This window comes from Chinchilla lanigera, unplaced genomic scaffold, assembly GCF_000276665.1.
Source record: "Chinchilla lanigera isolate Chin_1 unplaced genomic scaffold, ChiLan1.0 scaffold00005, whole genome shotgun sequence".
NCBI lineage: Eukaryota > Metazoa > Chordata > Mammalia > Rodentia > Chinchillidae > Chinchilla > Chinchilla lanigera.
The window spans coordinates 1,916,771-1,942,355 of NW_004955406.1; the positions used below are offsets into that span (position 1 = coordinate 1,916,771).

The window sequence follows — 25,585 nt, forward strand, 5'->3', positions numbered from 1 at the left end:
AATTAACTATAATCAAACTATCAGTACACATTTTATTAATATGATACATAGCAGGGCCAGCTTGAAATATTTTTTATCATAAGCCTTCCTTTTTTTAATCATAAACTTTCCTACTATTCAATAATTTGAATATTTCCAGCATCACACTTTGCCATGCTTATTATGTAAATGAATATTTCCTGGTAATCTCGAGAATGTATTGCTTTGAAGTAGTGAGGTATAAAAGTATGAGTCATCACTACTAATTTGCATCATTTTTATCCTATATCAAGCGTTACCATGACTTGTTATTTCTCTGCTCCCAGAAAGATTTTACTCTAAGTATTCTTCATTTTGTACAATATTTTAATTTTTGTAATACTAGTGACTTAATTTTATGTAACCAGCCTTGAGGCAATTCATATTGTGGATCATATTTGATAAACATATAGTGAGTAAAGATCAGGAATTTAATTCCTTCTCTGACACAGGTTGATACTATTTTAATCTGTGGAAAACTTTTGCTTTAGTTCTTTCCCAAGATAGGTATGTGCATAAATGTATTTAAATATAAGTTAAAATACAAACTGAGGTTTTGAGTGTGGGGATAAATTAATATAGCCTTACAGAAGATATAAGTAGAGGTGCTAGAAATATTTCAAAACATTTACAATGTTTGAAGGGGTAAGACTAAATAATTTCCTACAGTTTAGGGATGATATGATCAGTTTGAAGGGGTAAGACTAAATAATTTCCTACAGTTTAGGGATGATATGATCATTGTAGGGATGATATGATCACTGTATATCCTACACTTTAGGGATGATATGATCATTCAGTGTCCAAAGTAGGGTGAGAGAAAGAAATGCACACATAGTCCAATATAATACATCTGATGAAAAGCAAAGACTAACAGTGAATGCTAAAAGTAGGCAGAGAGAAAAACAAAAATTGTAAGACAGGCATTTGTAAGAACCTGGTGATATTATTACTTACCAACTGTTGTGATCAATGTTGTAAGACAGATAACAGTGTCTTCAAGATGTGAAAGGAATGCAACCAACAAATTCAAAACTGTAGTTGCAACTAGACTATCACTGAAAAACAAAGAAGTAAAAATATTTTTCTGTCAAGTCGATATTTATCAGTATTACCACAAGTAGATTCTGCAGAAATAGTTTTTAAAGAATAAACTTCAACAACAAATATGGTATTCCCCCAAAAGCCTAATATACAAGAGGGACTGTGACCTAATAAATGAGGTAATATGTAGATAAATACAGCTAATCAGGGACTTTATGAAATAAAGTTGCACATTGGAAGGGATGGAAAGCTAGCAAGATGCCCCTAAATGACCATTGAAAACAGCATTTAAAGAGAAGGCACAAATCCAACTCAGGCTCCATCTAACCCTCTTATCTCACATTGGCATTGGGGGCATTTATTGAGAAGTGTCTGTAATATTGTACCCTATGGGACCAGCATTATTAAAAACTGAAACCTAATTGAAGAACTGTAGAGCACCTGCCCTCCCCATACACCTACCGCTTATCACCAAAGGTCTGTTTAACAGAGTTCCTTTTATCCCATGGCCAGCTTTCAATAAAAATTCTAAGGTCTATTAAAAGGCAAAAAAAAAAAAGAAAAAGAAAAATACAGTTTGAAAAGTCACAGCAAGCACAGCAAGTACCAGATTCAGACATGCAGGATTGTTGGAATTATCTGCTCAGGAATTTAGAATAATTCTGCTTTAGTTTAGGGCTTTGATTAGAAATGTAGAAAATGTACAAGAACAGATAAGTAAAATAAATAGATGAAAATTTTGCAAAAGAAACCAAAAGAAATGAGAGATGGTTAAGCTCACTTGTGTCAACTTGATCGGGGTGGGAGCTGTGGTGGTGAACCTATGGCATGCGTACCACAGCAGTCATGCAGAGACCCCTTTGTCAGCAAGTGAGGCACGTTATCCAAGCAGCTGAGCATCAGATAACAGTTGTGTTTTCTAAACTAAAATTTCAGTACTTAGACTTAACTGCAGTGTTGGCACTTTGTGATAAAACTAAGTGGGTTTTGGGGGGCAGTCTGGGCACTTGGTCTCCAAAAAGTTCATCATCTCTAGACTGAGGGAATAATACACTACACTTCTGGATGCGCCTAGGTGGCTCATGGAGGCATGGCCTTGGGAATTATATACAGTCCCTGTCTTCTTACATTTTGGTGCTGTTCCCATATTCTGCTTCCCAGCTACCAAAACTAAGTATCCTTGTTTTGCCTTAATGTTCCTGCCTTAGAGCTAGTTGACTATGGACGGGATCCCCCAAAACCATGAGCCTTAATAAGCCTCTCTTACTGTAGGTGTTGGGTATTTGGTCTGAGTGACGGGAAAACCGAGTAATACAAAAACGCTGTTGAGCAAAACAGTTTAATAAGAATGAAGCATGCCTTGACTTTTCCACACGGAGAATGTGTACAGCTTGAGGACTGGACACAGTAGGAACTACCCAAATAGAAAGGCACAAAGAAAAGTTACTTTTTAAAAAGAAGCAAAATATTCAAGAAATGTGGGGCAACTATAAAAGATGTAAGTATGTATCATGGGATTAGCACAAGGAAAAGAAGTAGTAAAAAGAACAGAAGAAATATTTGACACTATAGTGACTGAAAATTTCTCCACATTAATATCAGATACAAAACCACAACCTGCGGATGTACAGAGAACCCTAAGCAGCATAGATGTCACAACAACAAGCTGCAACTGGACATAGCAGGTTCAAAGTGCGGCAAATCATGGGTGCAGAAAAAAAATCTTAAAGAAAATCCACTGGAGAGAGATAACTACTGTATCAAAGAACAGAGATAAAATTAAGGCCTAGTTCTCTCCAGAAAGACTGTAAACAAGGCTGGAGTTAAATACTCCAGGTGTAAAGTGAAATAATGCCACTCACCTTCAAAAGTGAAAGAGAAATAAAATTATTTCCTATAATAAGAAACAAAAAATAAGGAAATTTGTTGGCAGTAGACATGCTTTACAAAAATGTTAAAAGAACTTTCTTCAGACAGTGAAAAATTGATATACGTCAAATCTACAAGAAGAAAGGAATAGAAGGATAGAAGCAAAATAAATAAAGATGAAATAATTTCAATTTTTCTTATTCTTACTGATGTAGGAGATTGTTCAAAATGATAGCATCACAGTTTTCAGTGGTTATAGCCTGTGTGTAAGTGGAGTGAAAGACACCAGCACTACAGGGGAGGCGGGACTAGGGCCACTCTATTGTGATAAGGTACTCTGCCACCCTCCAGGGCTGTAGAGTTATCTTAAGGTGGACTTGGATTAGTTGTAAGTGTGTATACGAGATCTAAGACACCCTTAGAGTAAAAATCATGAACAATCAATGTGCTAAGGAGAGAGTGAAAATTAAATGGTATAAAAACAGTCAATTTAAAGCACAAAAGGCAGAAGAGTAAAACACAAAACAGAAAAGAACAATGGCAATGAACAAGAAACAGTAACAAACAGCAGAAATTAATCCAAATATGTGTGAAGTTAGTTGGAACACCAACGGTATAAATGTACCAATTAAAAGACAGACCATCAGAATGAATTTTAAACGATGCAAACCATTCTATGATGTGATCATTACCCTGCAATTAAAACAAAGATATTACAAGAAAACTAAAGATGAGTATCTTTCATGAACATAGATGCAAAAATACTGCACAAAAAAAGAGCACCTTGAATCCAGCAATGTATGCAAATATTATACCATATACCACAACCAAATGGGATTTATCTGAGGTATACAATCCTGGCTCAAATTGAACAAGCAACTGGATAAGAATGAAAAATCACATCTTAGATCATTTTCTTTTGTAACAGTGTACCAGAGACTGGGTCACTGATAAAGAAAAAAGGGGTCTGTTCATGGTTCTAGAAATCTAAGAGCATATGTGGAACAGAAGGAAGACATAAAGTGAGCTGGATGCTTTATAACAATATATCTCCTGAGGATGAACCCATCCCTATGAGAATTAATCTAGTCTCATGCAAAAGACATTAATCCCTCTTTCCAACACAACCACAGTAACAGCCAATTTCAAATTCAGTGATAGTGGACACAGACCACATTCAAATTGTAGCATATGATCATCAATAAATGAAGAGAAAGCATTTGAAAAACTGCAACACCCATTCAGAATATAAACTCTCAGCAGTTTAGGAACACAGCAGAACTGCATTCATTTGATCGAGAATATGTACCAGATCTGTAAGGAAGATCAAACTATAAAGAGAAATTACAATATTTGTTGCTAGGTCAGCAGCAAGATGTGAACATTTCTTCTTACCACTTCTTTTCAGTATAGTGTAAGAATTTCTAATAAATACAATAAAATAAATAAACAAAAGGCATACATATTTGGAAAGAAGAAACTGCATTTATTAGCAGATGGCATCATCATCTGTGTAGAAAATCTGACAAAACAAAAAAATATCATGGAATTATTAAGTGTTAATGGCAAGGTTGCATGATACAGGTGAATATACAAAATCTGGTTCACTGTAAGATCTCCAATGCACAATGAACAAATAATATTGAAATTAAGAACATAACACCGTTATATTAACACTTAATAAAAAGAAATGCTTATACACACACACACACACACACACACACACACACACACACACATATATATAAAAGATTTACAAAATTTACTTAAAGAAAACTATGAAATCTTGATGAAAGAGATCGAGGAACTAAATGGAGATATATTCTATGTTTATAGATAGACCCAATGCTGTTGAAGATGTCACTTCTACTCAGTCTATAAATTCAACATAATCTCAATCAAAATTGCAAGAAATTAGGCTGGGCATGTGGATTAGTGGTAGAGTTCTTGCCTTGCAAGCACAAGGCCCTGAGTTTGACCCCCAGCACCCCACACAAAAAAAACAAGAAATTATTTTGTGGGTACCAACAAGCTGATTCTGAATTTTACATGCAAGTTGAGGACCTAGACTAGCCAAAATAGTGTCGAAGAACAAGGTTGGAAACCTGATAACGCTCAACTTCAACACATATTCTGAGGGTACAGTGATCACAGCATTGTGACTGTCTTTGCTCAGCAGACATGAACAGATCAGTGGGACAGCACGGAGAGCTCAAAAGTAGACCCACGAAAACATAGTCAGTGGTCTTTCACAAAACAGCCAATGCAGTACAATGGCAAATGCATAATATGTTCATTAACTGGTGTTGGAACAACTAGACATCCCAGTCAAAAATGAATCCACCTAAAGTCACAAAAATTAGCTCAGGATGAATCAAACACTTAAATGCAAAATGGTATCATTTTAAAATGATGACATAAAAGGCATTCTAGATGACCTTAAGCATAATAATAACTTGTTAGATATAGAATGCAGAGGTGTGATGCATAAAAAAAGATCAGTAAGTTGGACTGATAAATTGATTGATAATTGGACCTCAGTAAATTGAAATCTTTTAGAGCTAGTGTTTGAGCTCAGTGATAGAGCACTTGTTTTGAATGTTCAATTGTTGCTTTTGATCCCTATTACCAAAAGAAACTAATTCAAATATTTTTGTTCTGTAAAAGACAGTGTCAAGAGAATGAGAAGACAAGTCTTGAACTTGGAGAAAATATTCACATTTAATAAATGTATCTAATATGCAAAAATCTTGAAACTCAAAAATAAGAAAATGAACAGTCTGATTAAAAACTAGGCAAAATATCTAAGCAGTCACCTTACCAAAGGACATATACACATGACAAAATAAGAAAAGATGCTAACAGTCATATGTCATGAGTGAATTGCAAACTTTAAACAATGAGATATCACAATCACAATTATTCCAAGGCCAAATCTAAAATACTGTACTGACACCACTGAACACTAGAGAAGAACTCTCATTCGTAGCTGGTGGGAGTAGAAAAACATGGCTATTTTGGAAGGCAGCTCAATGATTTCCAGCAAGCTAAACATCCTTTTACCATATAATCCACCAATCATGCTGATTGATAATTGCCCCAGTCAGTTGAAAACTTCTGTTTACACAAAATCCAACACACTAATATTTATAGAAACTTTATTCAAAATTGCCCAGTGTGAAAGCAACTAAGCCATCCCTTAGTAGGGAAATGGATAATCTCTGAGACACCCATACAGTGCACTACAGTGCACTACTATTCAGAACTAGTAAGAAGAGATGTGTTATCAAGTATAAAAAGATGGCGAAGAAACTTAAATGTGTAGTATTCAGTGAAAGAAGATAATCATGATTTTCATTCCATGACAACATTTTCAAAGGCAAAGCTATGGAGACTGGAAAGATCAATTATGTCAAGGGGTAGACAGAGGGAGGGATGAACAGGAATTTCATGGGAGAGTTCTCCTGCAGATGATTTTCAGGGTAGTGAAACCATTCGACAGGATATAGCTGTGGTGTATTTACGTCATACTATGTTTATAAAAATCCACTGTACAACACCAAGTGCAAGCTCTAACACAGCGCTAATGATGTGTCGATGTAAAAGAACTTTCTCACTCCAAAATAAGGCAAAAAAAAGTAAAGGTAAAAGAGTATATAGAAAATCAAATCTTCAAATAAATCAGCAACTGTAACACATATAAATATGGTGAAGTATTAGAGTTAAGGGATTGTCAGAATGAAAGAGGAAACAAAGTCAGACTACCTCATGTTGAATGAAAAGACTAGGGGGATGGGGGACCTTAGTCATGAGCCACAAAAGTATTAATCAAGATACATAACACTGTTTATAGTACGTTTTAAAAAGTCAAAGCCGATAATGAAAGTTGTCAAAATTTTGAGTGAATACAGGTTCCATATTGTTTGTCTAATGACCCTATGTCATTTTGCTCTGACAATTGTTTTTATGATCAGTCTACTGTTCCTAACAACTAGTGTAATAATGCTATCTTGTCCCTGCCTGATAGGGAGAGACAGATTGGACAGTGTGGGGCATTGCGATAGCTATGTTTTTCTATTATAAAGTGTTATCAACTTTTTTCTCCTTGACTACATATGTGGAGGCATACTGTACAATCCTGCATAAGGTTACACATTGTTTCCCTTTGGTTTCACATTTTCATATGGCCCAGCATGTTCCTTGTGGTGAACCTCTGAGACAGACCTAAAAACACAGGCACAGATGAAGGTTGGAAATTTAAGAAAGCCAACTAAAGCTGTATAAATACTAGGCAACATAGACTTTCAAAAAAGATTTTAACAGTAGGGAAAGGGGGCACATTAACTAAAGATGAAATGTGTAATTCTAAACTTAGAGGTGTCTAATCACAGTTTCAAGATGATAAAGAAAAATTTGACAGAGCAATTGACAAATCTACCCTCCATGTAGAAGATGTTGTTATATCTCATTCAGTGACTGATCAGATTATCAAAAACCAGTCCAGAAAATACTCAATAACTGAGAGCTGAACAATTTGGAAGCTTAAGCTAATAGGCGTCTGTATGCAAGAACGAGAAAATATATCAAGTTGACATGGGAAATTTAAGCACACCTGTCATGAATTAATCCAGGAAGCTGGTCTCAACAAATGATGTGTAACTTTTAATGACAGCGTGCTGTAGACATTAAACAGTTGTGAGTATGTGAGTGTGTCAGGTCACTCCAGTATTATGCAAACCAGTCAAGAAAAATAAAGAGGAAAATTCCCAACTAATTTTATGAACCTTTTATTAATCTAATAAAATTTTATTGAGTACTCATCTGCTAAGCACCAGTTCTATATCTATGAAGAAAGTACAATTAACCCTGTTCTGAAGGAGCTTTCATTCCCTCAGGTTGATGATGGACTGAGGAAAGTAGCAGAAGCAAAATAAGCTCTCGGGAGTGAGTGTGTGAAGGTTGTCGTCTGAAAGTATATATTTTTGTTCTAAATTTGCCAGTGGAAAGCACAATTGATAAAGTATAAGCATCTAGATGAATATTTTCAGCACACTCTGAGGTTGAAAACTTTCTTGGCCTCCTCAAGTCCATCCTCACACCTCCTAGGACAGCGGAGCATAGATGCTGAGCCGTGGACCCCTTCCTTTCAAGTGCAGCCATAGACCAGGATGTCTGTGATTAGCATCATACTGGCGGTCGTAGCCAGCTCAATATGATAAGAAAAGGAAAGGAAATCTATAAAGAATTGCAAAGAAGCTGAATTCTTTTTTTTTTTTTTTTTTGTCTTTTTGAGACAAGGTCTCTCTATGCAGTTCAGGCTGGCCTTGAGTTCACTTTGTAGCCCAGGCTGGCCTCAACTTGCAAGGATCCTCCTCCTCAGCCTCCCGAGTGCAGGGATTACAGGTGCGCGCCCCTACGCCTGGCAAAGAAGCTGAATTCTTAATACCCAAAGTCAAGATGGTCAAGTCAGAAAATTCAAGAAGAAAATATACAAATTATTTACTATTAGTGATTTCAGTATGTTGCTAGTACAGGATATGTATGTGGAATTCAGTTGCCCTCAACACATCAATGTAATAAGCAGAAAATCAATTTTAAAAGATCTGACTATACTGGTAAATACACAAGAGATATACATGGAGAAAATATTACTAAAATTATTGAAAAGACTTGAATTACTGGAGAGCTACCCCATGTTTTTATAGAGGAAGACTCAATATCACAAAGAAGTTAATTCTCCTGAAATACAATGTAAATTCACTCCAATTCCAATCAAAATATCAGTAGTTTTTTCTGTAATTTTTCAGGCTAATTCAAATATAATGGTAAACAGAGGAGCAAAACCAACATGTAAATTTGAAGAAGATCGTAAAAGGCAGGACCTTACCCTACATGATATCAAGTCTTATTATAAAGGCACAGTAACATATAATGTATTGGTTCAAGGATGCCTAGGGAGATCATTAATACTCTGAAGTGGCACTTTAAATCTGTGAGTGAAACAGTAGGCTGCCTAAGAAATAGTTGTATGAAAAATTGTTTTTCATAAGAAAAGTTGTACTTACAACTTATGCTATAAGCAAAAATCAATTTTTAATGAAATACAAATAAATGGTAAAAAAATAAAATATCCTCTGGAAATATAATGCATCTTTATTACTTCTGGATATGTAAAGCATAAACTATAAAGATAAATTTGGTAAATATGGCCACATTCAAATTTGAGACTTCTGGTTTGATGTGAGGGCTCATAACTGTTATCCCAGTTACTCAGGTGGCTGAGGCAGGAGGAGTTCAAGCCCAGGCTGAGTTATTAGTGAGATATTATCTCTGGGTGATTTCAGGGGGAGAAGACAGGGGAGAAGATGGGCGAGAAGGAGGAAGCAAGGAAGGAACTTCTAATAATCAAAAGCTATTATTAAAAAAAACAGAAAGAAGAAAAATTAGACCTACAACCAAAGTTTAGCAACACAGCACATGTATTGACTGAGTTAACATTTAAACCAAGCCAACTAAATGAAAAGCAGACAATAAGAGATGAATAGGCCAGAAGTGAGAACCCACACTGTTGATGTACATATAAAAACCTAGCACTTTTATGGCTTATCATTAAATTCATTAAAATTATGAGGTGGCCAGGCATGGTAATCCTGCCACTCAGGAGGCTCAGGCAGGAGGATTGTCATAGGTTCAAGGCTGGCCTGGGCTACATAACAAGATCCCTTCTCAAAAAAAAACCACCAAATCAAATTATGAGGTGATAGTGTATTTCCCAAGGATGGCAATGATGAAGGAATCTGAACCTTCCAGGTGCCGGCACCTAGGGACTCGTGTAGCACCATCGGGAATGTGCAGCCTCGGTGGCAACCACCCTGGCTCTGTCCTAAAGCAGCAGGTGTCACAGTGGGCACATGTGAGTAGAGCTGCCCTGGCGACAAGACCAGACTTCTCAAGCAGCCAGCACTGCAGGGCAGTGTGCACACCGTGCCTGTTATGGACTTGTTTACGGTTGTAATCCCAGCGCTTACTAGTCTATGTCTCAAAGCATAATCCCTGAATGCACCCATTCTGGGGAATTAACTTGTACAAACTCCTCGTCTAGATCCATGTTACTTCCTTCCCCCATCTCCTTCATCTGTAAATCCCCTTCCTAAAGTCTATCTCCTTATTTCTTCTCATCTTTTATTTTACCCCTTAAATTATTTATAGCTTTGGGTAAAAACATGCAAAACAGTGCCATGTTAGAAAGCAACACATAAATATAAAATATAAATAGCAAGAAGTGCTTGTGCATGAATATTGTTAAATCCAAGTATTCATGGTAGAGGAGGATATATGTGGTAATCTCCTTTTTCAGAGAATAAAATTGTATTCTTTTAAGGTACATGTCAATGTGTCTATCTCCAATATTGCAGTATTCCTAAGATATACTAATGTGACCTATTCTGTCAGGGATATTACATGAATGATAAGTATTTACATTACTGCTAAAGATAGAGTAGAGTGATTTTACTGTAGGGTTCAGTATGGAGTAAGTATTCTGAAGTTTATAATTTCTGTGCACTTTTATAGTTTTACTGGGAAGATCAATCATTTGGTAGCTTTATTCATTTAACAAATATTTATTAGATGCCTGCTATTTGTAGGAAACTGTGATGGAGAGCAGCCACTATCCCTTGATCTCAGATGCAAGGATTTGAAAATACCAAAGGACCTTCATTTGTAAGATTGAAAAAGACTCCCTGGCAGTCATTATTATTATAATGAGTAGAGATGATTTTACTTCAAACAAATGATTCCAGATGACAATTAGTAATTAACAAATAATTTAAATATCATAGATATTTTAAAGTCTGAAGCAAAAATTTAAATAAAAGGATTTTTACTTACTGATGTTGTTCTCAAGTCTAATACTAGAAAAAATTTCCAACATAAAATGGCTTTTTATCCAAATGGCAAGTATAATGCCTTTCATGTCAACTGACTAAATTTAGAGACTGTTAAAAATTGAAGGACAGAATCATTATACTTGTAAATATATGAATCCATATTTGTATGATTTCTATTATCTTTAGGCATTGCATACAAAGAGCATATTAATGTAATGCATCCATTTCTCCTCCTTAAATCCTGTTGTAAGACAGTGTAGGTAATCCAAGGCAACCGCGATCTCTGTCCCAGCTCGTATTTCCCACAGTATCAGAAGGGTTAGATTATTGTGGCTGCAATAAATTGAATTGTTTGGGTCCAGTATCTATCAGCAAACATGAACGTACCTTAAGGTCCCAGTGGGTTCTTAGGGGAACTGTGTGTACCCACATGTGTCTTTTCTGTTTAGAGTCCAAAGCAAGTCCCATTAGTCAGGAGCAAAGAAGAGTAAAGGGCAGTCTGGCTGGAGAAGAAATCGAACACCATAAGACGCACAATATCTGACATTAACAAATACGACTGTGCAGCCTCTTGGCAAATTGTTTTCAGCAACATTTAAACACAGACAGGTTTATATGCACAAGGCTCAGGGTCATAAATGCACACTGGAAATACAGCGGTCACTACTTACATTTACAGATGGACAGCACATACACTGAAGGAGAAACCCGCTTACAGTCCCAGTTTTTCAAATGTAGATTTTGTTTCATGTATTAAAATTTGTTCAGTGGGATGATTTCACAGATTAGCCACGGCTTGGATGGGCAAGTTTCTAAAAATAACCACCACGTATCACTAGTTGGAGTGCAGATGGACTACGTCTGTGAAGTGCTCGTGGTCACTGTAGCGTCAGCTATGTCTGATCACTACGGATAATTGTTCAATTTACACTGTAATTTCAAAACCCGAAAACAGGTAAACACACTGTACCTGTGGACATTTTATAAGAATTTCCATCCAGAAGCAAGATAATTACTGACAGAGAAATGTCATTGAAGGATAAGTTTATCATTTTTATCTTGTCAGTGGCAAAGAACGGTAATTTTTTGAATTTGCTAATTGAAATTACATAATAATCCACAGGTAAGAATAGTTAAGTCCTGTTGTGTTGACCTTTAAATCTGTAATGTTTTTTGAGTAAATGCTTTTTATAAGATATAGTCTTAGAAGAAAAGACGCCGAGTGTTTTCACCATACATGAATGAAAACTTTGAGATAGATACAATTGACCCGATTTAAGTATCATACAATGTTCGCATGTATCAAAACATCACTTGGTACTCCATTAATATGTAGAAATTTTATTTTTTAATGTATCTGTTAGGAACTAAATTAAAAAAAGATGCAGTCCCACCATGTCATAAATGCTGTCTGTTAAGTCATTCACTAATGCAGTCATCATATGTATTTCTGCTTTATTTTTTCTTAATTATAGAAATTTAGAAGGCACTATTTAATGATTCAGCACATCTATCTGGGTTATGATAATCAAATCAGAGTACTTAACATTTACAGCCCCTTGACCATTTTTAATATTTGATTCACATAACATAAGTGCACATATTTACAGGTTATAGTGTGTTAGATCAATTTAGGTATAAAATATATACCGGCCAAACTAGGGTCACTAACTTTTCAATCTCTTTATCATTATTTTGAGCCTGGAGCCTTTAAACTCATCTCTGCTAGCTATTCATAAACTGTAAGTATTGCTTTGAACTACAGCCACCCATTGCTGAACACTATAACTTACTCCTCTCTACCCAATCTCCCACTACCTCCCTTCCCCCTTACCTTTCCAGACTGTTAATAATCACTGTTACATGTTCCAATCAGCTTTTTAAAAACATCCATATGTAACAATTGTCTTTCTGCATCTGATTCATTTCTTTCATATCAGCATGTAAGATAGATAGATAGATAAGACAGACAAACAGAATCACCTACCATGTACAAAGCCCTGAACCATTTTCTATGTACTTAAGAGCTCCCTCTCTGTCCTTCCCCAACAAAATCTATCACTGATGGTAAATGAACAAGTTTACCTACCATTACATTTACCGCTAGTGCGTTAGAACCACCCAGGGAAAGGTCTATTGGAGAAAAGTTACATGAATATACCAAAGTTTTTATTTTATAACGATGATGGTGCTAACAGACAAAAGAAATCACATTGAAACTGCAGCATTTGAATTACAATTGCGCTGCTGCGTCCACAGGAAAGGAGAGGCTGTGAATGAGCCTGAGGACAATTACTATTATTAGAGCTTTAGGCTCCTGTAATTTGCAGCAAGTGCGGCTGCCTTCTACTGACGAGAAAAGAAAAATTTCTAGATGTTGAGAGGGTCCCCAATTCATTTCGGCCACGTGGGAATAGTTTAACAAATTACCTCTTTTAGTGCAGAAATTGGCACTGCACTGATCTCCAAGCAGGGACAGTTTTATCATCTCTCAGCTCTATGCAGTTCACCCTCTTCTCACCCGGGCAGAGCCTGCCCTCACCTGTAGAGTTTGCTGCCAGGAGTAGGAAGTTTCCATCCCAGGGTTTCCAGGGCTCCGCAGTCAACTTTAGACTGAGCAGAAATCTAGAATGGGCTGCAGCGAATGCACTCAACCCTTCCCTCCATCAGAGGTTTCTACCCCAGGAGCCGGGAGAGGAGCAAGGGCTTTGAAGCAGGAAACCTCGATGAACACATTGAAGACCTAGGATGAACAAGTCGTCTGGTGGCACTGGGAACAACGTCATGAGTGGAAAATAACAAACACCACTGTCCTCACACAGGTCTGCATTGCGGCTCACATTACAGTGGGTGATCTTGGGAAATGAGCATATTTCTTTCTGTTCCTCACTTTTCTCATCTGTAAGATGGACGTAATAGCGACTCCTGGTTCATAGGTTGGTAGGATTTGGTCCCCTAAGAATGAAACATTAGACCTGACACCATAAATCTTAGCTATGGTTAAGGCAATACAAGTATTGCCTAGAGGCAGGTATTTATACATATTTTATAAATGATTTTCTCTCTGTGTTGCATTACACAGTGAGCTATTTGTTCAGTCATAAATGCATCCACTTATTCATTCTTTCTCTTCTTCCATCAATATAAGTGAGCAATTGTAATGTTCTAGACATTACACCGGGATTCATTACATCAAAACATCTAGTTCTTGCTTCAAGAAGCTCAAAGCATAAGGGAAACTGTAAGTAATGAACTATTACAACATTCTCTGATAATTCCCACGACATTAGAAGTACAGACAAAATGCTATTTTCTCTACAAAAATTTAATAAGATAGTACCCACTGTTCTCCTTTGTGACCCTAAAATTTTAGCCCATATGGCATATATTAGACTTAATGAAAAATGCAGGATTATTTCATTTGCTCAACATGATTAGGAAATTACCTTACATTTTCCAGATGTGACTTTTTCAAATAAATGTTTTGAAAATATTTAAATCTACTCTTTGAAATCGTTCAAGAAACAGGTCCTTTACTTCTCTTTTCTCTTAGTTTATGAACACTGAGGATAAGTGAAGTTGTTTTTGGTGACCCATGGGCATCATTATGAACTTCCACTTTACAAAGGTGCTAAACTTTTGATCCCAAAGAGCTCTGAGGTGAGCACTGGCAGGTATATCTCCTCCTGCAGCTGCTAACCATCCCATGGACTTCCTGTATGCATGACCAAGATGACGGTTTCTTCCTTCTGTTTTTCAAGATGTATAATGTGCATTTATGATTATTGAATACAAGCAATTGAACCGATGAGTTTGCTCCTACTTAAGTGTTCTACATTTTCCTTTGTAAAAGTTTATGCTTTCTCTGTAAATTTGAAGGTACAGTATAAAGAAATAAAAGACCAACACTGAGATGTGATAAGAAAGCTAAGTAGCTTGAGGATTTTCTTTGAAATATGATCTTTGCTAGTCTATAATAATGAGAAAAGAATACTGCATTCCACTTTAATGATCCAGAAGAGTGAAATGTCATTGTGTATTATTAGACGATAATGTAATAAAATAAATTACATCAGTGTCTTCAAGATTCAATGATTATTCGATGATTTTCCTAAGTGAACTTGTCAAAGTTTTTGGCTGCAACTTAGAGGACTTGATTATTATGAAGAAATGATCAAAATGAGAGCAGTTAAATAAATCAGTGGTGAATGTTCTTGACCCTGGGACAGCCATTGTTCAGATTTATAATGTGAGCATACAGGGACATATCAGGAAAAATCTACTTGTTACAGAAGAAACTGGACCATAATTAAAAGTGACAGATGATCAACTGGAGATTGGGGAAACATTAAATAGAAAACCATTTGCTTCAGCGGCTGCATAAAATATATACATATTACTGTATTTTAAATAAAACCTTAAAATCATTGACTGAAAAGCAATGAAAATTCCCAGATGTATTCATAGCGCATTTGCCAATTATTACTTCTTCCATTTTGTTATAGATCTTCTATTATCTGAAAGGAGTTGTGGAGAAACACAATTGTGAGAACAAAGTTTAGTAGTTTTATGAAACTTTATGATCAAAGGATAGAGCAAAGAATCCCTCCTCACTTATCCACGTCTGTAAACAACACAAAATGGTAATAGCATAACATCATCCTTAGGATCAAAAGCCAGAATAGATGTCAGGGAAGCATTTGGTTGTGCATGTTTTAAGTCATATTTTAAATCAGAAATTTAAGCAGTCATTGTTCAACAATCTTTGTTTTTGTATATTAATCTCATTGCTTTGAAAAAAGTTACATCTTTTAAAACTTAGACTCTCTTTACTGGTAATTGACTCAGTCTACATTGTACTTGAAAGAAGAATAACTTTTTATATTTTCTTTATATCTGTAATTTAAAACAAATATTTCAATTTTCTTAGCTTTTCATAGTGAAATATTACATGCAATGTATAATTTTTGTATGAATCCATGCAGCTGTATTTTATTTGTCCTCCACTTAAAAATATATAAATATTCACTGTGAAAGAAAGGTTATAAAATGTAGCAGTCATGTGTAATCCCAAACATAGATAACTGTTGCAAATACACTTAGTTTATGTATTTGATGACCTGTTACTCCAATCAAAGTAATATGTTTATACCTTCTTAAAGTTGTATCTTTATAGATGAATCTAAATTATATATTAAGGTTATATAGAATTATACACTTATTGTTAAGTTGGTTTCAAAATTTAAACTCTATTATGAATATATTTTCCTTACTGTATTTATTTTTGCAAATATTTTAATTATTTTTTTAAAGATATTTAGGGTGTGATAAAAATATGGTGAATATTTAAATTAAAAAGAATATTTTGTGAAAGATCATATAACCATTAATCATTCCAAAATACTTCCCCTCACTTGGAATGCACTTGTCCCATTTTTCTTGCTTTTTTTTTTTTTTTTTTTTTTTTTTTTTTTTTGGTTTTTGGTTTTTGGTTTTTTTCCAGTACTGGGGATCAAACTCATGACCTTCCACTTGCTGGGCAGGCCCTGTGTCGCTGAGCTAAATCCCCAGCCTCTTGCTGCTTTCTGAAGCAGTTCTGGAATTCCTCTTTTGTGTGTTTAGTTGTACTGCCCTGGCTGTCTCTATGGCCTGAATCAATTCAAAATGTTGAGCTTTCACGGACTTTCTGATCTCTGGAGAGAGACAGAAGTGACACAGTGGCAGATCCAGTGATGAGGGTGGATGAGGACACAGCGTCATGTTTGACAAACCTGCCTTTCCATTGGACAGCAGCAGGCAGCAGCATTCCACATTGATCATACCTCATAAAGACACTCACAGAAATGGGACCATCCAGAACTGTTTTAGAAAGTGATAAGAATGATGGAATAGGAATATCCCAACCAAAGGGGAGTATTTTGAGGGGAATTCATAGTAATGTGTCACTTATTATTGTAATAAAATTTTTAATTTACCCTTTCTATGATTTTAAAAAAACATTTCCTATTTTAAGCTATTTAACGTGTTCCCTTTCTTCCACACCCCATTATAAAACCACTTTCTCAGTAGCTTTAGAACTTACTTTCCTGAACTCCAGTGAAATTCCAGGGTTCAACACACAGGCACACACATTGCTCCAAGTAGAAGAGGATAAACTACCCTTATAGGAACAGTGTCTGCTGTGATCCTTTTTATAAGTCCTGTTCCCCAAAAAGATACATTGCTGTTAGCTGCCCCCATGCTCCCTCTGGTATTACAATGATTTAAAAAACTCAGCCTAAGAGTTGTAAAGTAATAACATTGGTTGTTTTCCTTAGGAAGGCATAATATGGCACGCATATTCTTCAAGTTTTTAAGTTCTTCACCAAAGGGTGGTCATTCATTCTCTATTGCAAGTAGATAGTAGAAGCAAATCCACTTCATTAAACTGAAGCAAAATTCCTCTTTGATTTTAAATATTAAGGAGGCTATGGCTGTGGCTTTGGGGTGCTGCTGTAGTATTTACCTTGACATTCATCTCATTTGCAGGAAGCCTTTCTGTTAGTAGCTTTTTAGGTTGACAAGAATAAATCTCACATGAGAATTTTTAAAATCATACACAAAAACTAAAAATGATGTTTTCACCAAAAGATCAAAATGGTGCTTTTGCTGGACTGGCTCCCGCAATTCATGTAGGCAATAATGCAGACTCAGATGGCCAGCAGTTGCTCTCTAGAAGACAAACTGCATCTGTAACTGGCATGACAGGCCCGCGGGGTCCAGTCCCTCACTTCTACACACTCCGATTCCAGAAAACACAACCTGGAAAATAAACACTATCGTCAGGAAACTAGGTTCTTCAATAGTAAGATCTTAAAGTAAAGCAATAAATAAATAAATAAACAAACAAAAGCAGGTATAGGAATTGTCTTACAGTAACATTTTGTCTTTTGCTAAAGATTTACAATGGAATAGAGTTTTTAAAAATAGTGGGAATGAGGATAATTGCATGGCTAATTGACCCGGGGAAGAGATTTTAATGAGCTCATTTCTCTCCTTCAAACCCATGGAGTTAAAAAGTGAGTTTTCATCCAGTCTCCCATTTACCCAATTAGAACACATCTCTATACTTCAGATTACTAGAAGTAGTCATATTATACCCCACTGGCACCTGATGGCTCTTCAAGAAGTAGGATCCTCTGTGGTTGAATCTACAGATGATAAAATTAATCAGAAACAAATCTGGGTCATAAATTACTTCTTGTTCCACTCTTAGGTCCCTTTCTCTAGAGCAGATCACAGATCTGTGTGTTTCCTGTTAATGGTGATAGGCAATGTACTGCAGGAGAACCGTCTACACTGCTGCTCTACTCCGATTTGAGATCAACGCTGCCAAAGAATTTGTACTTCTCTGCTCATTCTTCTTCCCCCTCCTCCTCACAACTCAGATTGAATGCAAAACATCTAGCAGGCTTTGTTTGGAGGCATTATTTATATATCACACATATGATAAGATGATTTTGAATCATTGATAAATAAGATACTTTGTTATCCTTCTTTTAAAGATGGAGAAACCAAGATTCATAGGAGTACAGTAGAATCAAGGACTGTCTAGAACATTGTTTATGTTATCTAACCTCTTTAATGCTCAGTTGTTAATGAAGTAAAATTCAAAGTAGCAGGCAAGGGTGACCATCCATGTGACAGGCACTCTGATAAGTGGTTGTTTTTCACAGCAACTTCATGAGATTGGGACTATTACTCCAAGTCACTGGATGAAAACAATAAGACTTAAAAAGCAAAGATAATTGTACAAGAACATAGGGCTAGCAAGTCAAGACACAGAAGTAGGATGTGGGATAGTATGTGACCTAAGACCTAGATGATCCAATAAGATAATGTTTTATTTGTTTAAAATACTTTTATTAGTACATACTAAGTACACATACTTATGGGGCGTAGTGTGATATTTTAATGCACAGATACAATGTATAATGACCAGATTGAGATAATTGATCTTTATCATTTATTTGGGGTGACATTAAAATCTTATCTGTTACATATTTGAACTACACAATTGATTGTTGTTGACCATCCTTACCTTATGTGTTATAGACCATTAGAAGGTATTCTTCCTGTCAGGCCATTTCCCTGTGTCTATTATCCTTTCTGTGTTTCTTCATCCCCCAATCTTCTGGTTACTGATACTCAATTCTCCACTCCCGTGAGATGTCAGCTTTCACATATGTGTTAGTCAACTTCCTCTTGTGACAAAATACCTGAAAATAACAGCATACTGGCTCCATTGTTTAGGCTTATGGTGAAGCAAAACATCATGGAGGAACAACATGGCTGAACAAAGCTGCTCTCCTTCCGGTTACCAAGAGGCAAAGACAGAAGGAGGCAGACAGCCTGCATTTCTGCCTCCTCCTCCTTCTAACATCTTTTCTGTCTGGGTCCCTATCCTGTTGGATGGTGCCACCCAAACCCGGGAGGTATCATCCCCTGCCTCAGCTCACTGTCCCCTATGCCAATCATCTGTGGAAACCTCCTCACAGACACACCAAGAAGTGCACTTTACTAATTCCCTAAGTGTTTCACAAGCCAGTTAAGGCAACCATCAAGATTTGCCATCACAGCATATACCTCAGAACGTGTGGCACTAGTCTCCTTGTGCCTGATGTCTTTCACCTTATGTCTACTAGTTCCATCCACGTTGCTGCAAATGATAGGGCTTCATATTTTTATTGCTGAATAAAATTCCACTGTTTATATATACCACAGTTATTTTATCCCTTCATCCGAAGATGAGGAATAACTCATTTGAAATGTTTACTATGGAGCCTAGCACGTTGAAACTATTCATTTCATGTTACTTTCCACAGTGGGTATTTTATAGTTAGTACAACATAAGCACCAGTAGTTGAATTATGCTGTCTGACTTGTAGCCTATTGCCAACTCTAACTTTTGGTTCTGTGAAATAAATTTGATTTATATGTGGTTATTGCTAGGAGGAAAAGATTAAAGAAGTCTGTTCCCCTACTTGAAAAATTTTTTGGCTAAAGTCCTATAGTTGACAATATTCTAATAGTTGTTTTGTGAGATGACTTTGATTTTATAGCTGTGAATGATTTATTGCAAATCATCTTGCTACATGCAATTATAAAGACTCCATACAAATATTATGCTGTTTATGAATTTTGCCCATTCTGTGTCTTGTTGAAATTCTTTCAAAAACAAGCTTTTCCAGATATGTAATAATATCATTGGATGTAAATTTTCAGTCTAGTAGTTGTCTCCAGTGTTCTGCTGTATGGATGACATAGGCAGTATAATTTACATTTTCTGAAAGAGAAATGTAAGTAAACAGTCATTTCAGTACAAGGTGATAGCAACAAGATCAAGGTATTAATATAGAGGAGAGAGACACTTGCCCCAAAGAGTGAGAAATGGTGTGTGTGGGGGTAAAGAATCTCCATTGCTTTAGGTAAGTTTTAAATTGGAAAAATGTAAGAGTACATTTTTTACCAATTATTAGAATGAAGCATTGCCTATTGTGAAAATTATGACCTAACGTTTATGTTATTTATATTTTCTTTTCTCTGTTTTCATTTTTCTCCTCAGCTAAGAGGAAAACATTACTTTTTTATGCTAAAATTTTTTAGGATATCATTAAACAGTAACATACTGGACAATTAAATTCTTTTTTTTTTCTTTTTTCCTTGAAAAGTACTATAAGGAGAAATTGCTCAGCTATCAACCAGTGGAGATAAGTAAACACTAGCAAAAAATGCTTTTGATTTTAGTTTCTTCCAATAATGATCATGAAATATGTCAAACTGCTCTGAACTATTAAATATTTATTACAGAATGTAGAGCAGGAGAATGAACTTTGTTGTCCCAATATCAAAATAGTTTTTTAACATTGTTAAAAAGGAAGGCAGAAGATTATATAGATACATGGGGAAATATTTTACAGGGTCTGACTCTCCTGATTGATAATTAAATATGCAATCCTGGCACACACTGGGCATTTAGGACAGTCATATTAAGTATTTCACAGCATATAAAGTGTGAGAAAAATAATATTTGGAAATTCTGATATTTACATTATTTTTAAATTTTTAAACTTTTCTTGAATTGATCATACTTTATATGAAATAAAGTTCAACAAAATGTAATAGGTTTTCATCTGTACAAAATGAGAAGTTTCTGATCATTTAGCTGTTAAAATTTTCCTTATTTTTTAAAGTTAATCAATGTGTGTACAAAGCATACGTACTAAAGTCAACAGATTTGTCCAACATGGATAGACATATAAATACATATTGATTACCTATTAGTAATTTAAAATCTGTTTAATAAATCATAATAAAATCATGGAACAGTTACATGGAGTGTGAATGCAAAACTTCTAAAGAAGTTTTTTATTTTGCATTATTTACTACTAATGATGTTCAGTTTATCTGAAGAATTCAAATATAGATTTCAGTTACTCTATTAACCTAATATATGATTTGTCAGCCCAGAGGTCAAATAGTTAAATCAGAACACTCAATAGTATTTAAAATGTATTTCTTATTTTTCAAGCAAATGCATCTGGTTGTCTTCCAATAGATATTTCTCCTTTAAGGTAATAAAGATCATCTACCTAAAATCAATAGTCAATATTATTTTAAAAGTTATAATATTAAAGATATTTCCAATAAAGCCAGAAAAAACAGAAATATGTCTTCATCACCACTATACTATGACAATTACCTCTTATGCAGAAAATTCTGCCCAATAAAATAGAAGAAAATACCATAGTAAAAAGTGTGGATCAAAATTCATTGTTTTACAAGTATAAGAAAAACTTTGTATACTTAAAGTCAATAAGGACAATGAACATGAATGATAAAACGAACGTTTTTTCCCAAAAAGAACTATGTATAACCTAGAAATAGGTGAAGAATATTTGGCCCTACTCATAATCAAACCCCTGTATAATAAAACCACGATTAATACATCTTCTAAAATCAAAATAGTGAAGAGCTAGCCATGATGTTTTAAACATGGGGAGAACACAAGAAAATGCACATTCTCAGATATTGCTGGTAGAAAACAATTGAGCTTAATTATTCTAGAAGGAATTTGGCCTTTTTAAAGCAGAATCCTTAAAAATGTTTATATTCTTTAATAATATGATTTTGTCTCATAATTTTCTTAATGAAATACTTAGATACATAACCACTCAAGAAAGTAAAATTATAGAAAATCCAAATGCATAATCATAATCACAAAATATTGAAATAACTTCTTTTATGAAAAATATAAGAAAAAATGCAGTCAACCACATGATATTTAATGATGCAAGAGTATATATTAAGATGGGAGACATATACATTCTCAGTTTTGAAAGGAAAAAAAGGTACACATATACACATTTTAGAGGCAATCGTCTTATGTGAATACTTCAACTTGTTAAAGGTCAAGTCATCAGTGGTATTTATTTTCCACTTCCTTTGCTGATCTTGTATTATGTAAACAAGCTTAGTTACTGGCTCTTCAGCGAACCAATTAACGTGTGAGTTACAGATGCCTGTCATGGTCAGTGACCAATCCTGTCCCTTCTTTCAAAGCCCATTGGTGATTGGTCATGGCACATCCCTATTGCACATATTCACAGGCAGGAAAGCGTTTGGTTGTGTTGTATTTCCTACTGGCCAGTGACGTGTGACACTTTACAGACATGAACCCTCAGAGAAAGGGAATTGGCACACAGTGTGAAAGAACCGTGATGAAAGTACTGGAAGTGAAAATCAAGTTGAAAGTAAATGCAGTTACAAAAAACAAGCCGTTAAGGGCTGCTACCCTTTGAGGAGTGAGGTATACAGCCAAGCACCTTAGGGAAGACAAACTTACAGCAAGTGAGGAAAGTGGTTGCCAAGCAGTGGTTGAGGGGAGGATGTCCCAGAGGAAGTCTGCCAGCAAAAACGTCACAATGGAGGAATTCTCAAAGATATTGCACCACCAAAAAAAATCACAAAGGTCCGAAAGTGGCAGGCTGCTCCAAACCTGAGGAATGAGCCTGCCAGTTCTCCAGGGCGAGGGAAATACGCTTGCTTAGTGCCAGATGGTTGGGATGAGTGGAAGGTGAACATGGCTCCAAGCACTGTTGCAGAGATTTCTATAAAGAAATGAAAACAGCTCCATTCTCCAAGTTTAGAGTGCTCAATTAATATTTTGCTATTTTCCATTTCCTTTACTGTTATAAGTGAAAGCAGGGAGATTTTAGTGTTTCAACAAGGTTTTAAAGGTCATGGAACAATCATGAATCATGCCTATGAAATGCCTTTTTTCTGATGTCTTAAACCTTTTTTAAAAGGATCACTGGATTTTAACTCATGAATATTAACTTAATATTTAGTGAAGTAAATGGTTTACAAATTTTAAAAAGTCACAGCTCTTTGTCCTGATGTCACCTTATTGCCCTAGTGTGATCGATGCTTGCCTCTGTACAATGACAAGCCTTTCCGAGGAGGGGATCAAGTCCACGCTTTCGCCTGTAAACCCTGTCAGTGCTACGGCCACTCTACGAGTTGCCACTACAACGCCTCGGTGGACCCATTTCCTCTGGAGCACGGCCGAGGGGGAGGAGGAGTGTGCGACGCCTGCCAGCACAACACTGCAGGTAAGGAGAGTGGACGGCTGCTGCTCCCGCCTCTGTGGCCGCCTGCATCCACCTCTAACCTGGTCAGTTAGCTCCATCTTCCTTAAATATGTGCTTTCAAACCACTGCTTTCGCAAAGCAAAGCTGGTACATCTAACCTTCCTAATTACACGTATTCATTTAGGTCTTAAAAATGTGCTCCAGCCCTGAACAATATCGTTTCAGGAAGAGATTTCTGCTAAAGAGTTCACACTGTCTGACCAAACCACAAAGGAACACTTAGTGTGAGTGTGTATGTATGTATTCATGTGTGTATGCATGTTTACGTGTGTGATCATGCATCCCCCCAAAACAAATTTTTTCAAAGTCTCCTTATATCTTCTTCCTCACACAGATGTGTTTATGTATCGTTCAGATTTGACATGGAACTGGTAATCTGGAGATGCTCTGTTACAACTCTAGTTAAAGGCAGAAGTTGGTAAAGTCTTGTTCTAAAGCCACACAGCATTTGGACAAGTGTTTAAAATTATTATTTTCCGAAGGGCAATATGTGAAAACCAGAAACAAACAACATCTGAATTTCAAAATATGATGGCCCGAGTCTGATGCATCCGAGAGTATGGCTCTGAAGGTAGAAGAAGTTTATTAGGTAGTCTTGGGCATCTCCTTGGCTTGATGTGGAGAGGTGAAGAGGGATAGGAGAATGGATGCTTCTGTCTTGGATTACTGTGTAGTGAGGAAGGCAGACTGCTCAAAGGACAATCCTGCAGTTGTTTCATAAGTAGATGTTAACTAGTAGGGACTGAAATAACATTTCCAGGAGGAAAAACATGTGCAGTGACAGGGAAGAGGGAGAAATGTGACTCCTTGAAAGAGAAAAATGACCAATGCGGAGAAAAGAAGCTAGCAAGGAAAGCAGGGCCAGATCAGGAGGGCCCTGTAAGTGGTAATAAAGAGTTTGGCTGGCATGGCTATAATCCCTGCACCCTGGGAGGCTGAAACAGGAGGATCCAAAACTTTGAGCCCAGAGTAGGCAACTGAATGAGATCTTGTCTCAGAAGAAAAGTTGGGGATAAAGCTCAGCATAGTGTGAGAGCCCTGGATTCAATTCCTAGTACTCAAGAAAAAATGTTTGACTTCTGTCCTAAAGTCAATGAGATCCCACTAAAGGATTTTATATATTTAAGCACCTAATGAGTTTTGTGTTTTTAAAAGACTCATTTGGCGATAGTTTGGAGAATGGATTGGAGATGGTCGCGTTTGAAAAAAATGAGGTTATTAGTGCTGCAATCATCCAGGAAAGAAATAATGTTAAGGTTCTTTTAAATAAGACAAATTATCCAAGAGATATTTAGCATGGAAACATGAGCGCTTTTGTCAACAGGAGAAGGTAAGAGGATGAGGAAGGGTCGAGTCTGTACCTGAGAGCTTCAGGATGGACAGTGGAGTCCACGAGACAGGAAGACATTAGCACTGGCACTTGCAGGGAGAGGCAGAAGGGTCAAATTGCAGATGACAGTACTGTTTTAGACGTGTCCGTGGTGTATTTCCAAGAGATAGGACCAGACTCTCTGGTGGCACTTGGAGACTGTTCTGAAATTCTACCATGCTTTCGTGGTACCTCAGGAGAGGTCTGAACCACCCACATGCCTTTGAGGCACCTTTTGATTGTCACAGTTTGTAGGTGTGCGTTTATTCCTAGTACAGTTTGATGAAGGCCCATCTTACCCAAAGGTGGAAGAAAGCTCTGTGGGAACAAACGCAATGAACACTGTGCATTTTCTTGCTATTATACCCCTCAACAGTTAACATCATGCTTGGCACTTAGTAATCTCTTACTAAATAGTAAATCAAATGATAAAGAGAGATTTCTAGTTTGGAGATACAGATTTGAGGGTGGCCAGCACATATAAATAGAGACATTTTACAAATATAGCTCCATGTAAATTTTAATTAACACATAACCAATATCCATCATCTAATAAATCAGGCTATTCTGACATTTAATATGAAAATTATTTGAATAGTGAATTTCTGTTTTGATATTTGAAATAAAATAATGAGTCCCTCACAGAAGCATTTGCTTCTAGTTATGTTAAATACATAATAATTTGTTGTGCTGAAAACATCCTT

At 36.1% G+C, this 25,585-nt stretch overlaps 1 protein-coding gene across 2 annotated transcripts in view; it reads left to right on the forward strand.

The window, feature by feature from the left end:
- The window catches only part of Ush2a (Usher syndrome 2A (autosomal recessive, mild)), a gene marked incomplete in the record, with an annotated part of 661,834 nt that overhangs the window by 78,940 nt on the left and 557,309 nt on the right, over positions 1-25,585 (forward strand). For both annotated transcript variants that reach the window (XM_013519932.1, XM_013519934.1), the window contains 1 exon segment: positions 23,278-23,473. In XM_013519932.1, coding sequence (XP_013375386.1) covers positions 23,278-23,473 — 196 coding nt within the window.